Genomic DNA, 13,464 nt, shown 5'->3' on the forward strand with positions numbered 1-13,464 from the left:
GGATACAACCCTACTCTTTTATCTGATGACAAAAGTGGTTTGGGTTTGGATGCGTCGGGTACTTGCGATGGCTGAGATGATATGTTTGAAACATAGTTGACATTACTGCTAGAAAATTTAGGCATGGGGAATGAAGTGGATGGTTGATTGGAAAGTTGGATTGAAGGCAATTTGGAACTATTATGCAGAGTCTTTATACTTGCTAAACCAGTCTTTGGATAATCCATATTTTTACTCTGTTCAGTGTCTTTCGAGGCATCCAGTGATCTAGTGAAATCAGTCCAACTCTAAGATGCATTAGTTCGAAAAGTACGAGTAGAACAGTAAAAATGCAGAAAGCTAAAGAACCATTTCACCACATACTAATGGTATGTAATATACTAGTTCAGAGCTCTTAAACTCACTGTCGACTGATCATTCGAGTTCCATCGCGATGGTTTTCTCAAGTTTTGGTCATTGCGGTTATCTGTTAGACATGATGAACTGGAAAAAGCACGAACAGAATGATGTGCTCTATGTGAGGTGAGTGCTTGCTCTTTGTTCAGGATCCAAGATGCTGTCAATGGCTGGTTGCTGTATGTAGTGTATTTCCACACTCGCAACATTTTTTTAAAGTTGGGCAAACGTGCGAAATTCCAATTGTCAAATTTTGGACTCGATCAAAAAGTGTCGATGCAGTCAATCAGCACGCATGCTTACTGGCAATATTGTTTATTAATATTTCTAAAACATTCATGCAATTTTCTGTTCATTTTGAGTTTAAAATGCTGTGGATCAGGTTTAGGTTGCCAAATGTGCTTCGAGAGCTGCTTTGGCCGCCTTTCTACGGTTGCGCTCTTCATACCTACAAAAAAATATATAGCCAAATCATACACCGCAGTAAGCCAATTGCATCTTGATGTCAAGATTGGTTTCAAGTATCTCGATATTGTGCAAATCTACGTAATGCAATGGATACGTACTGAAGATGATTGGAAAGAATACGGCGAACAATGTTGTCTGTGGATGCATCTGGAAAAGGATTGTCAATCTCCTTGAATTTTCCAGCTTCCTTTGCAGCCTATGAGTATGTAAAATGTTGGTTTAATGGTTTTGATATCAGACAAAACTACATGGTCTACCTTGTATATATCTTCATCCTGAACCTCACTCGATGTCGCTGCAAGATGACAAACAACATCAATGTGATGTTCGTTTAGAAACTCCAGAGATGGAACAACCGGAGCATCCATGATGATATCATCGACATACTATATAAAAGCAAGATCATTATGAGCACACTAAATTTCAGATATCGACTAGCAAACTTTCAAACTTTGACTTACACGACATGCTAAAACACTCAGAGCACGCTCATGAAGATTCATGATGGGATACTCTGCACGTTTGGTGCAGCTAACAGCTTTGTCGCTATATATTCCAGCCACAACATATGTACCTTCCTTGCAGGCGTTTTTTAAATACTCAATATGCCCAGTATGAAACATATCAAATGATCCTGCTACATATACCACTCGATCATCTGGCCTTCGTTTACGATTGTTTTCAGAAAAAATACGCAGCTTATCATCTGTATCGTGAACGACAAACGCCTGAGGTCTCTAGTGTTTATAATACAGCACAGAGTTAAGTCATTGTAAGAAAAACAAGAGCTCAGTCAAATCATCAATAGCTCACCATGTAGTTTAGATTAGAATCGGCAGTCAATGGATGATTTTTCAAATAAAGCATTCGCTCAACCAGATCTGTGGTTGAAATGCCTTCTGTACGCTTGCATTCCTGGTATCTTCCAGCAGATTTCACGGCATGATAGCAATCAGATCCATCTGCCATGGTGGTTACATCATCTCCATGAACACAAAAGTCGCAATTGTATTTGTCTAGAAACTCGACCATGGTCAAGTAAGGAGCATTTGGCACCACTTCATCGACCCACTTGCATGCTGCAACAGCAGCATATCTGAAGCGCACACCATAAAAAAGGTCAGATACCAGCCATTATTTTGCAACAGCCTGACAGTCGAAACTGATAAATTACCGTTCATTCTCCTTGATGACAGTTGGACCTTTGTTGCGCTCAATCTCCTCATCCGAATGAACACCAACGATTAGATGATCACCCATCATTTTTGCCTAGTGAGAGTTGAAGTGGTGCATTTGCAAATGGTAGCCAGTTGGGTTAGTAACTGATACGTTTTGATATCAACACACTGGTCAAATCCATAGCTCAGACATTGACTATGCAATAAAAGGTGAGCTTGTAGCTGCAATAGAAATAAAACCTCAATGGCCCACCTGTCGAAGAGCATTGGCATGGCCATAGTGCATGCCATCAAAGCAACCATCTACCCATATACGAACAGGTTTTTTTGACATTCTTTTCAAATGAAGTCAGTGATGGTGGCAAATGAACACTGATTTTAAAAATCTAACATGGTCACAGTGAGCTCATTGTCTTGACCCAATCTCAGTGATGCGAGTTGATGCTCATTCTGGTTTTGTTTTAGAAATAATTGGATGTCTGTCTGCCATTTTTGGATATCAACAGTACACTGACAACGACGCTCTTTAAACACTAATGAGTCTAGCAGTGTGTCAAGTGTTGCAAACCTAGTCTTGGGTTATTCCCAGTCACACACTCGGATTCATTGTCATGTACTCAACCCAAACTGATGAGTTGGTTATTCAATCTACTAAAAAGCTTAAATGAAATGCTCATACTCGGCATTTAATGTTTTAGAAGAACCAATAAAACAGTCGATTCAAATCCATTCAGTATTGGTATTTAAAATAAAATCTGAATCAGCTTATTGAATCCTTTAAACTGAAATGGGTTTCAATCTCATTAAATAGACAGATTACTCTTGGATAACTTGTGTAGATATTCACCATTTACAGTTGTACTCACGTAAAATAAGACGCCAAGAGTGGAGGTATATAAAGTCAATCTCATATGGCGGATGTTGTATTTTGAAGAATCGAGAATGCCCAACAGGTGTAACGAATATTTAACCATTGTTTATTCTGAAGAAATCACTGCAAGATTAATACAAAAGTATTCCATTTCATATGAATACGGCTTTAAAACAATGAAATAATAGTAGTTAATCCCATGAACCAGATAAACAGCAACAGCGGTGACATGGCCCCATACGATCCCCAAACAAGAGCATTTGTACAGATCGTTGTGCTAACACCAAATAGAGTCGCAAACTGAATACTCCTTGGCGCATCACTTTCCCACTGTTTATAATTGACTCGTCGACCTTGCTTGCGTGGTAAATACAGCTCCAAATACAAAAAGACGGAGAAAAAGGCCAATGCAGATATCAAGGACAGATAGAACCATATACTGGGTTCGTTTACAAAATGAGTGTGAATCATGCCGTCAGTGACAAAGTCTATAGTTTATGCATGTGATATATAATTGATAGTTTCTGGATTCAGAGGCTGACCTGTGCGTGTTGGACAACATAACTTGATCTGGTCGCAGGTAGTATGCAAGACCGCCGCTGGCTAAAAGCCATGCTGCAGATTCCAAATTATGCTGTAGTTTACTAGTAGGTGCTTTCCCTGGCTGTGGTTTGACTACAGACCCTTGACGGACCTTGAGTTCACTATCTGTAGTCATTGGAACAGCTGTCAAAATATAGCAATTCAAAACAAGGTCTGGAATTGTAAATCGAATTCTTTTATACATGCTAAATCTACCATAGACTGTCAACCAACTCAGCTGCTCCGCTCAATAAATATATGCATGTTTATTGGGATCATCTATGCAATTGTACAAATATCCAGTGAGTTTGACTATATCACTTAAACGGAATTGCTACATCGAATGCTTCAATGCTGGGATCATTTTGAATCCATCCTTCTAGTACACCACCTGTATCGTAAAGCAGGTTTTTTGCCTTTTGATATGCACTTGCACGAGATTTGAGCGCTCTGTATGAAACTGCAGAGTGGTCAGATCCTTGTGGCAAAGCTGCATTTCGTATCTTGTCAGGCAAGATGTGTAATATCGACATAAACAACTTTCCCATCTCCAACTTGCATATCCGTGCGCTGATATAGATATACAAGATTTAGTCTACCAATTCTAATTGTATGCAAATCTAGATTCGTTCAATTTAAAGTTTACCACGAGGATGTTGGCCAAACACCGTTTTTCTTGCTAGCACCCTGCTTGCGACCTTGAACAATCACTTCGGGTACAGACCCAACATACCAGGACAATGCTGAACTCCAGAAATAAAAGGTTAAACACAGAAATGCAATTCAAGTCAACAAAGTGCAATTACCTGCATCGGCGCTGATGCTATTGTCTGACTGTGCCCATTTAAAATCTTCATATGATTGTAATATACTAAGTGAATGCCGACACATTACGCGAGTGACTAGAGATGCATACAGACGCTCTTGATCAAATAAATCACCAATAATCAATGATGATAGATATACAGGAGATACCAGGAATGATAGTAATGCGCCGCCAAGCCCGATTGCATTCCACTTTGCAATTTTGTCACTAAAACTATTGATGTGATTACCAAGTGGATGCTGAAAACGGCATACTGGAAATTCAAATTACCTGCATGACATGATGGTGGTAGGTGGAGCATCAGCACGACCAGGTTTGGTTCTTAGTTTACCAACAGTTGTAAAACTTGATCGTCCTCGTACAACCTTTGATTCAGATGAAATCTGTTCTGTTTTCAAGGCCGTGCTCTTGTTTTCTAAACTAGATTGTTTTTCAGTTGAGGCTAGAGTTTCCTGATTCATGCTGGACAGTTTACGCTTTGAGGATCGATTCATACTTTTGGATGAATCAAATTTTGAAAGTTGATTGTAGGGTTCTGAGTGATTCTTATCCAACTTGTGAAGGGTTGCTAGGTCTAGTGCTCGCATAGAAGCATCACCGCCTATAAAGATATACCACAAGATCAGTCGAGATTGACAGTCCAAATCGTCAAGTGATTAAACAATGAAAGGCATCGACATACATGGACTTTGTGACACATACATGTGAAACTGAATACCAGATTTGAGTTGATATGGCCATGATTGATCATTTTCGATTGGCGATTGACCAGATAGTTCAAGTATTGATGGATTTCCTTGAGCAGCATCCATAACCTGAGTCATCATGTATCTGAGATGGCAAATACGCCATGCTATTAGATATACTTTCCAAAGCTGCAAAAATATCATACTCAACTCGAGAGTATATCAAGCACTAGACGGTGCAAGTAGAATACCTTTGCCAATTTCGACGACAAATCACCTCAGCATGAGAATCATTTACAGCCAATCCGCAATGATTCAGCATAATTTTAGGCAAACATTTAAGACCAGTACCGAGTGCGACACATTGTGGACTTGATAGATCGTTTGAAGTGATTACAATTCCAGCCAAGACTGTCCATTCAGACAAGCCGTTGGATTTGATGGTCGGTTTTCCTTTTTTTGGTAACTTGTTGAATTGAGATAAAACCGCTGTTGCTATGGAACTGGCAGTGACATTCATGTTGAATTCTCTGTGCAGATTATGATGGCTTGCAGTCGAGTGTCTTGAATTCATAATAGGTTTACAGCGTATTCACGTAAAATAGAACACTCGACAAGAGTCGAATGATTTGATAAAGTGAACAAAATCGATTTTATTGGAGGCTCTGACATGAAGATGCAGATTCAATGCGATGAATAACATAAAAAGACTGGACGAGAACTCACCAAGACTTTGAGTTGCTCAAGACAAACTCGACCACGTGGTGACCAACTTGCAATTGCTTCTTGTGCAGCTACTTATCCAACATTACAAGTGCTTGATATATACGCCATCTCATGTCCAAAGTTCATTCTGCTATGCTTGTAGGTGCCCATTCATCGTCTCTATACTCTGCAAGAAGAGGACTGGAAAGAACTAGTAGCTACACGGACTTGGGCAGCAACAATCACCAACGACCTGTTGCATCTCAATCTCCACCTCTTAAGAAGAGGAAATACACAACCTTGGCCAATGGCTCTAACAAGCGAGCCTCTACGAATCAACTAACTTATTCACAGCAGCAAAGGACATCTCAAGACATATACTATCAAGAGGATCAGCACACTAACGAACAGCCATCTCTAGTAAGTTCATTATTTGATAGATTGCCATATTATGCTCAAGATGCTTCCATTGCACTTTCCAGCAGTATTGGTGAAAGAGACTGCAATCAGATTATCATGTTTGTCGGACGTTGGGATGTTATTTTCATCAATGTCCAACCTTCAAATACAGTCATTTGCACTTTGTTGAATTATCTGCAATCAAACATTATAAGCAAATGGCAGACTCCGATTTGAATAGATTTGACCTTGACGACCCTATTAGTAACCAGTCGTTGACTTTTTGAACGTGACCAATATATACTATAGATTGACTTTTCTTCCATGACGGACGCATTTCTCCAGCGATACTGTCGCAGATACCAGATTGCAATAGTAGGGAACGCACGCAGGGAATTAGAAACAAAAGTCAGACAACATTTTGCAGAAACAAATATAGACGAGACAAACTCAGTAGCATGTTTTATCTATGCTTTACGGCATAGTGACAATGTGTACAAGTTGGATATGCAGTCCAATCTATACTGAGCAAGCAGTTTGAAGTGACTCCACAACTGTAGTGGTTTGCACTATTCTGGAGTGAATTTGAAGATTGATGGACAATAATATTAATAGTCCATGAATCGACAGAAATGGGTTAATGAATAAACACCATGATGGTCAACTAAAGCTGAATCGCGTAGTGAATTACTTTATTGCAATTGTTGAAACCTATCATGGACATGGACATGGACTCGAACGGAGAAACCTCTCGTGGGACTTCTCATACTGATGGTAGACAGGATAACTTGCTTCCTCAAGCGTCATTGCATGTTTCAAGCTCTCATACAATGAACATGCTTCCATTCCAACAACCAAACACCATTGCAAGCGACAGAACTGCTGCTCCTTTTCACTACACCACTCATTCAACCTACCAACCTCCTGTTATAGATTCTAGTGATGAAGGTGAGAGCAGTGACATGAGTCCTTCTGCCTCCATCACTGGCCATCATGCTGCAACAAATATCTCAAAAGTCGATCCATCAAGTCTTGACATCAAGACTCCGAATAGGCTTTTACCCTTGACAGCAAACGATCATGTTATATCTGAAATGGCCGAGCCTATTGATAGTCGCAATAATTCTGGAAATGAAAGTGCTCTATCTGCTCCTCCTTTTGCATTTGAGCAGTCTGCCATTCCTTCAACCCCATTTCTACCTATTAATTGCAACATTCATACCGAACCGTTACAGTTGGATGGAATAGGTGATGAACAGGACATTCAACTTAGATTCGACCCTCGTATCATTCGCCAGCCATCTTACACTGGGTCTAATATATCTCCATCTCATCAGCTTCATCAACAACTGCCCTTGCCTCCTCAGTATATTTTTCAGTTACAACATCGCCAATCGCAACAGAGTTCAACTGGGTTTGGTGGTGGATACGCTACTTATGCTCAACAGCCATCTCACAATTTTAATCTATTACAGCAGCCCCATATTCTTGAAAACGACAACCAGCACTATGTTCATAATGGCACTATGCAGAATTTTGCCGATTATGACTACAACGAGGATTCTGATTCTAATGGAGAAGCTTCGCCATCAATTCAATTCGAGGCTTGTCCATCTGAAGGTTCTATTGGAGATTTGGAAAGTGGGGCAGGTCAGTCAGAGAGTGCTAGACTTTTGACCAACGGTAGATATAGCGATGTCAATCGTACTGTGGACCATCATGGTAAAATAGATGCTCAATCGACCAATCTTGAACGACCACCACTTCCTCATAGAAATAATCAGCAACTCTCCGATTTTCCACGTCGGCCAGTGTTTGGAATGCGCACTAGAGATCAGCGTATCCTTTCTAATTCAACAAGAGATCCATATAGAATGCCTGCCGCAAACCCATCTATAAGATCCCAAGGCAATGGTGAAGGAGGTCACACTTCATATCGAACTGCACCATCTGGTCAAAGAGCATCTGGGTCATCGCGTGGTATTACATCATGGAAAGACGTGCATAATCTAGATGCATTTTTGACACGAATTTACGAGTATTATTGTGGAAAGGGATATTTCTGTATGAGTTTGGTTGATCTCACCAGCATTGCGTAAGTCAATACAAGAGCTTGATGACTAAACATTTAAATTGAAGTAGTTTCTCATCCCTTGTTTAAATATGGCTAGATCTTTGGCATTTATTATATTCACATCTACATTTCTGCTGTCGTGCGTAAAGTACGAATTGATTCATGAAAAAAAGCGACTTTTGGATGTTGTAGATTCCGACTGCATTGGATCTATGAGCTGGCCAACCTCTACGATTTTGCTAGTATTCATTCTGTGGTGGGTCTTTCAAGTATTTCGTTTTTTTACCAGCTTGCCCCGTCTTCGTGAAATGCAAGCCTTTTACACTACAATTCTTGAAATTTCTGACGATAAGCTACAAAACACGCTATGGAGTGATGTTGTAGATCGTATCATCCAAACGCGCGACCTTTATGGTAGATCCAATCCAACGGCTGTTTTACGCAAATTAGATGCCCATGACATTGCCAACAGAATTCTCCGTAAAGACAATTATATTATTGCCATGATCAACAAAAATGTATTGAATCTTTCTGTTCCACTTTTTGGCAAGCGTCAAATCATGTCAAAACTGATTGAATGGAACCTGCAGTGGTGTATTTTCGAATTGGTGTTTGATAGTAAAGGACAGATTCGGAAAGAGTATTTGCGAGAAAGTCAGCGAAGTCGATTGATTGAACGCATGCAGAAACAGTTTCGAAAAATGGCAATTTTGAATTTGCTTTTGTCGCCTTTTTTGTTGATTTTTCTAGTGATTTACTCATTGTTCAAATACGCCGAGGTAAAGAAGCAGTTTTGATGAATAGTAAACTGCATGTTGAACTGACTGAGATGTGACGCTTTTGCAATTGTGTAGGAGTATCAACGCAATTCATCTGCATTGAGTGCAAGGCAGTACTCGCCGTTTGCCATGTGGAAGTTTCGTGAGTTTAATGAATTACCTCATTTGCTACGAACACGGCTTTTTCGAAGCACAGAAAGTGCCAATACATATATTCGACAGTTTCCGCACTATCCTCTGGTGATTGTAGTAAAGTAAGCAGTGTGATATTTCATTGCAACACTAGTGGCGTTTGTATTGAATAGCTACAAAACAACAGTCAATCTACTCAAAATACTAATACTTTTTTTAGATTTATATCGTTTGTGTCTGGATCGCTTGGAGCAATTCTGCTTGCACTGACACTGTTTGAAGAAGAAATGCAACAAGGTTTTGAAATCAGTCCAGGTCGTTCAGCCTTTTTCTATATTGGACTTTGTGGAACTATCATGGCTATAAGCAGAAGTATTGTTCCCCCAGAAACCGAAGTATACGATCCAGAACAGTGGATGAGAGAAGTTGCAGCAGAAACACACTATCTTCCCGATACCTGGCGATCGCATGCTCACACGTCTCAAGTGCGATCAGAGTTTTGTGAACTGTACGATTACAAGCTTGTTTTGTGGATATTTGAGCTGCTGAGTGTGTTGGTTGCACCTTTTGTGTTGTATTACTCGTTGCCTGGATGTGCGGGTGAAATTGTAGATTTTTTTAGAGCGTTTACAATCAAAAGCGATAGGCTAGGATATGTATGTTCGTTTGCTGTGTTTGATTTTAAACGGCATGGAGATGTCAGATTTGGAGCGCCAGCTTTGGGTAATCAAGTGCCAGAAGCATATGATGGCAGACTTGTATCCAATCAAGGCAAGATGGAAATGTCGTTTTTAAACTTTAAAGCAAACCATCCGCATTGGGAGCCTGATGTCGATGGAGAAGAATACTTGTCGCGATTGTTGGCTCATCGACGTGATCGTATTATTGGCAGTGGAGGGCTACGACCTAATCATTTAGGATCTGGTGCAGCATCATATCAGGGATCGATGATGGGGCAGTCAAGGTTTGCCCAGCCAATGGGAGGAACAGTCAATGGTTTACCCTCACCGTACCGTCATGAGCTGATGACATCAACGATGATGGAAAGTCCTGGGTTAAATGGGGACGGCAGATACGGTTCTGGTATGATGGAGTCGTATCTACGTGGAGAATCTATGATTCAAACAACGCAGCTGAATGCTGGACGCGTTGGTCGCGAGCTTCTTGGAATTCTGGATGCCATTCACGAAGCGCATCATTATATGATGTAATGGGTTATTTATATAGCAATCTACTCTCGACTCTAGATGTGTATAAACAAAAATAAACACGATTGGAAACGTTGCAATCTGCTCTTGAATAGAAACTTGTACGTTTATTATTCGAGATACCATGACGCTTCAAAAGTCTGAAAGTCGACACTCGTTATTGTTAATTTTGCTTTATTTCACTGTTGCGAGACAACCCAACACTTTATTTCCCTTTAATTTGAGTCGATTCGCGTATGTGTGCACAACATACCAACGTGCGATGACCCAAAAGAGCTGTAGGAATAGCAGCGGCCAATCCATACCCAATCAGCTCAAAGATGGTTAGACTGCACCAATACATGAAAAGTATACCGAGAAGCACTGCAAGCATAGAGAGGAAAGCCATTCCAAACAAAGCAGTGGATACAGAGAAAAACAGGTTGTTGATGTTGGCACCTAATGCTCGCCACTACACAAATACAGTTGTTTAGATAAAATGAACATCCGTGACAGGATTGAATTGACAAAACTACGTGGTTACCATGGGGAAAAACAGCATCCAAGGCGAAAGTGTCACGGCAGTGAAAATATACGACAATTTCTGGATGGGCATCTTTTCCTCCTTTCGCATAGTATGAGTGATCTCGGGCTGAATGACAAATACATCATTTGCTTCGTTTTTAATCTTGGGCAGATAGGGCTGGATTTCGAGATCGACTGTACCCAATGGGTATTTGAATGGACGAATGCGGTTATCGGATACAAATAGAGTCAGGGTATGCTGGCCAGAAGGCTGAGATAATTGCATATAAATTGCTTCCAATGCCAGATTCTGCATGTATATTACAGATAAAGAATAATGGTTAAATCAAGAATTTGGTTGTATTCCACTGGATATAGGGTTTGAGATTGGCTTGTTCAAATAGTATGCAATTACAGCTGCATTCATGTAAAATGAAATACCGGACAAGAGTGTCAAAGTGAATCTGGTGATTGTCAATGCATGGTTATGCCAAACGAGAATAATCTCAGTTCAAAACCATATTTTGAACATCACAGATGATCATTGCCTATTCTGAAGCAATCACTGCGGGATAAATACAACAGTATTCTATTTTACACGAATACAGCTATGAATAAGGATGCAGAGATCAACACATACCAACGAAGCGGTGTAATGGCCACTGCTTGAGTGAGTGCACAAGAATGTAGCCGAGGTGTGTGACTCTGTATTTTCAATAGCAAGAGCAACATATTGAGCAATAAATTGGTTTCCAGATGAAGCAGACTCGTGCAGTTTGAATGAAAGTGACAGAATGCTGTTGGACGATGCAGACAGTTCATTGGCGGTCGTTTCGGGATAATCCAGACTAGAAAGTTGATTGTAAAATGATTCAAACAGTAGTAAGCATGAGAGTAAAGGACAGACATAAAACCATAAGCAGTTCAGATCGTATAACACAGGCATGCACACTTGAAACTCGATGGTCAACGTACTAGACAGTATTTGGTTTTTCGCCGGGAGTTGAAGATTTAAGAGCGAGTTGTGACACACTAACAGACAAATCAGTGGCAGCAAGAACAGCAAGGAAAGTGGTAGAAACCAGTCCCAACACCTTGAGAAGCATATTACCAGTAAAGTGCATTCAATAGCAAACTGTCAAATGGCAGAATTTTGACACAGATCTGCATTTGGAGACTGCACCCTTTAATTACTGGTCAGTCCCTAAACAATGAATTTATAATAAAACATTTGATAAACTGCCAGTCTGATTGAATGTGTCGCTTCTTTTTCTCTAAACACTGCATGATTAGCATGTATAGCTGCATTCCCAAGATATGTTGAACTAGATCACAAATGTATCTGATATTAGGATAGTTTCAATAAAAGAAATAATCAACATTCAATGACGATTATGTAACGATTATTTATTCCGAAGCAAATAGACAAAGTCTGCAAGATCAATACAGAAAAGTGTCGTTTTACATGAATACGACTGTAAATGAATAAAGCTGAAAAGATTTACTGGTTGGTTTATTGTGTACAGATGAAGAGATTGCCAGGTGGGAAATAGGTCGAATAATTCATTAGGAAATCATCTACATGAGCTCTTCTCCAGGCTTTCCACCCTTGGTTTTCTTGGGAAGTAGAACGTTGTGGATGTTGGGCAAGACACCTCCTTGTGCAATGGTAACAGCACCGAGAAGTTTGTTGAGTTCCTCATCGTTACGGATGGCCAGTTGCAAGTGACGGGGGATAATACGAGTCTTTTTGTTATCACGGGCAGCATTGCCAGCCAACTCGAGAATTTCAGCTGCAAGGTATTCAAGAACTGCTGCAAGGTAGACGGGAGCACCAGCACCAACACGTTGAGCATAGTTTCCTTTGCGAAGAAGACGGTGAACACGACCTACAGGAAACTGGAGACCTGCTCGCTGAGAGCGGGATTTGGCACCGCCAGAAACCATCTTGGATTTGTCACTGCTAGATTTTCCTTTTCCTCCGGCCATAGTTGATATTCAAAGTTAGATGCAGATTGCTGACGAGGAATTGCAGTCCTTTATAACAGTGAGTTTGGTGAATCTGCACAATCGAATCCAGCAACACATCACGTGTCACACCCTTGAATCAAGCAGTTTGATTGGCTGGATTCCAGAGTCTTGTTTGCCAGCGAAATCCAAAAACTATTTAATTGCACCATCTTTCCGTCAGTCAACAGCAAATCTATTCTATTCAAACATGCCTCCAAAGGACGTTACCACCACTGCTGCTGCTCCCACTGCTGTCCCTGCTGCAAAGAAACCCGCTGGCAAGGCTCCCGTAAAAACTGCCGAAAAGAAAACAAAAGATGCTACAAAGTCTAAAAAGAAGACCAGGAAGGAAACCTACTCCACTTATATCTACAAGGTTCTCAAACAGGTCCATCCTGACACGGGTATCTCCAACAAAGCCATGTCCATCATGAACTCGTTTGTCAATGACATCTTTGAGCGTATTGCTGGCGAAGCCTCCAAACTTGCTTCTTACAACAAGCGATCTACCATTTCATCTCGTGAAGTCCAGACTTCTGTTCGTTTGATTCTTCCTGGTGAACTTGCCAAGCATGCCGTCTCTGAAGGAACAAAGGCTGTCACAAAGTACCAGTCCTCGAAATAAGCGCTTGTCATGTAGATTTTC

At 40.5% G+C, this 13,464-nt stretch overlaps 9 protein-coding genes across 9 annotated transcripts; 3 read left to right on the forward strand and 6 right to left on the reverse strand.

Moving 5' to 3' along the window:
- Positions 1-380: 380 nt before the first annotated feature.
- On the reverse strand, positions 381-605 carry BATDEDRAFT_85453 (uncharacterized protein; the record flags this gene model as incomplete). The annotated part of the gene is made up of 1 exon (XM_006676260.1): positions 381-605. One exon carries the CDS (start codon positions 603-605, stop codon positions 381-383), a length of 225 nt encoding a protein of 74 aa, XP_006676323.1.
- A 308-nt stretch (positions 606-913) lies between these two features.
- On the reverse strand, positions 914-2,376 carry BATDEDRAFT_9006 (uncharacterized protein; the record flags this gene model as incomplete). The annotated part of the gene is made up of 6 exons (XM_006675004.1): positions 914-1,051; positions 1,113-1,250; positions 1,326-1,601; positions 1,678-1,960; positions 2,039-2,133; positions 2,296-2,376. 6 exons carry the CDS (start codon positions 2,374-2,376, stop codon positions 914-916), a joined length of 1,011 nt encoding a protein of 336 aa, XP_006675067.1.
- Positions 2,377-3,081: 705 nt separating this feature from the next.
- Positions 3,082-3,631, reverse strand: BATDEDRAFT_21763 (uncharacterized protein; the record flags this gene model as incomplete). The annotated part of the gene is made up of 2 exons (XM_006675312.1): positions 3,082-3,352; positions 3,456-3,631. The coding sequence occupies 2 exons, from the start codon at positions 3,629-3,631 to the stop codon at positions 3,082-3,084; spliced, it is 447 nt and encodes a 148-aa protein (XP_006675375.1).
- A 181-nt stretch (positions 3,632-3,812) lies between these two features.
- On the reverse strand, positions 3,813-5,527 carry BATDEDRAFT_84784 (tRNA-specific adenosine deaminase; the record flags this gene model as incomplete). Its single annotated transcript, XM_006676261.1, has 6 exons — positions 3,813-4,065; positions 4,142-4,238; positions 4,302-4,534; positions 4,592-4,922; positions 5,004-5,152; positions 5,259-5,527. The coding sequence occupies 6 exons, from the start codon at positions 5,525-5,527 to the stop codon at positions 3,813-3,815; spliced, it is 1,332 nt and encodes a 443-aa protein (XP_006676324.1).
- Positions 5,528-5,844: 317 nt separating this feature from the next.
- Positions 5,845-6,639, forward strand: BATDEDRAFT_21765 (uncharacterized protein; the record flags this gene model as incomplete). Its single annotated transcript, XM_006675313.1, has 2 exons — positions 5,845-6,132; positions 6,421-6,639. 2 exons carry the CDS (start codon positions 5,845-5,847, stop codon positions 6,637-6,639), a joined length of 507 nt encoding a protein of 168 aa, XP_006675376.1.
- A 1,346-nt stretch (positions 6,640-7,985) lies between these two features.
- On the forward strand, positions 7,986-10,394 carry BATDEDRAFT_18386 (autophagy protein ATG9; the record flags this gene model as incomplete). The annotated part of the gene is made up of 4 exons (XM_006675109.1): positions 7,986-8,206; positions 8,283-8,964; positions 9,040-9,218; positions 9,317-10,394. 4 exons carry the CDS (start codon positions 7,986-7,988, stop codon positions 10,305-10,307), a joined length of 2,073 nt encoding a protein of 690 aa, XP_006675172.1. The 3' UTR covers positions 10,308-10,394.
- A 100-nt stretch (positions 10,395-10,494) lies between these two features.
- Positions 10,495-11,914, reverse strand: BATDEDRAFT_34067 (uncharacterized protein; the record flags this gene model as incomplete). The annotated part of the gene is made up of 4 exons (XM_006675680.1): positions 10,495-10,755; positions 10,828-11,118; positions 11,449-11,656; positions 11,784-11,914. The coding sequence occupies 4 exons, from the start codon at positions 11,912-11,914 to the stop codon at positions 10,510-10,512; spliced, it is 876 nt and encodes a 291-aa protein (XP_006675743.1). The 3' UTR covers positions 10,495-10,509.
- Positions 11,915-12,301: 387 nt separating this feature from the next.
- Positions 12,302-12,793, reverse strand: BATDEDRAFT_36433 (uncharacterized protein). The gene has a single exon (XM_006675803.1). It carries the CDS (start codon positions 12,753-12,755, stop codon positions 12,387-12,389), a length of 369 nt encoding a protein of 122 aa, XP_006675866.1. The 5' UTR covers positions 12,756-12,793; the 3' UTR covers positions 12,302-12,386.
- A 368-nt stretch (positions 12,794-13,161) lies between these two features.
- Positions 13,162-13,443, forward strand: BATDEDRAFT_7553 (histone H2b; the record flags this gene model as incomplete). The annotated part of the gene is made up of 1 exon (XM_006674880.2): positions 13,162-13,443. A coding segment is annotated over one exon (282 nt), but the record flags the coding sequence as incomplete, so codon positions are not given.
- Positions 13,444-13,464: the final 21 nt, after the last annotated feature.

Source organism: Batrachochytrium dendrobatidis, assembly GCF_000203795.2.
Source record: "Batrachochytrium dendrobatidis JAM81 unplaced genomic scaffold BATDEscaffold_1, whole genome shotgun sequence".
NCBI lineage: Eukaryota > Fungi > Chytridiomycota > Chytridiomycetes > Rhizophydiales > Batrachochytrium > Batrachochytrium dendrobatidis.

What these genes read in the sequence shown, in the direction of transcription:
- BATDEDRAFT_36433 (XM_006675803.1), bottom strand. Translation starts at nt 12,755, where the DNA reads ATGGTTTCTGGCGGTGCCAAATCCCGCTCTCAGCGAGCAGGTCTCCAG.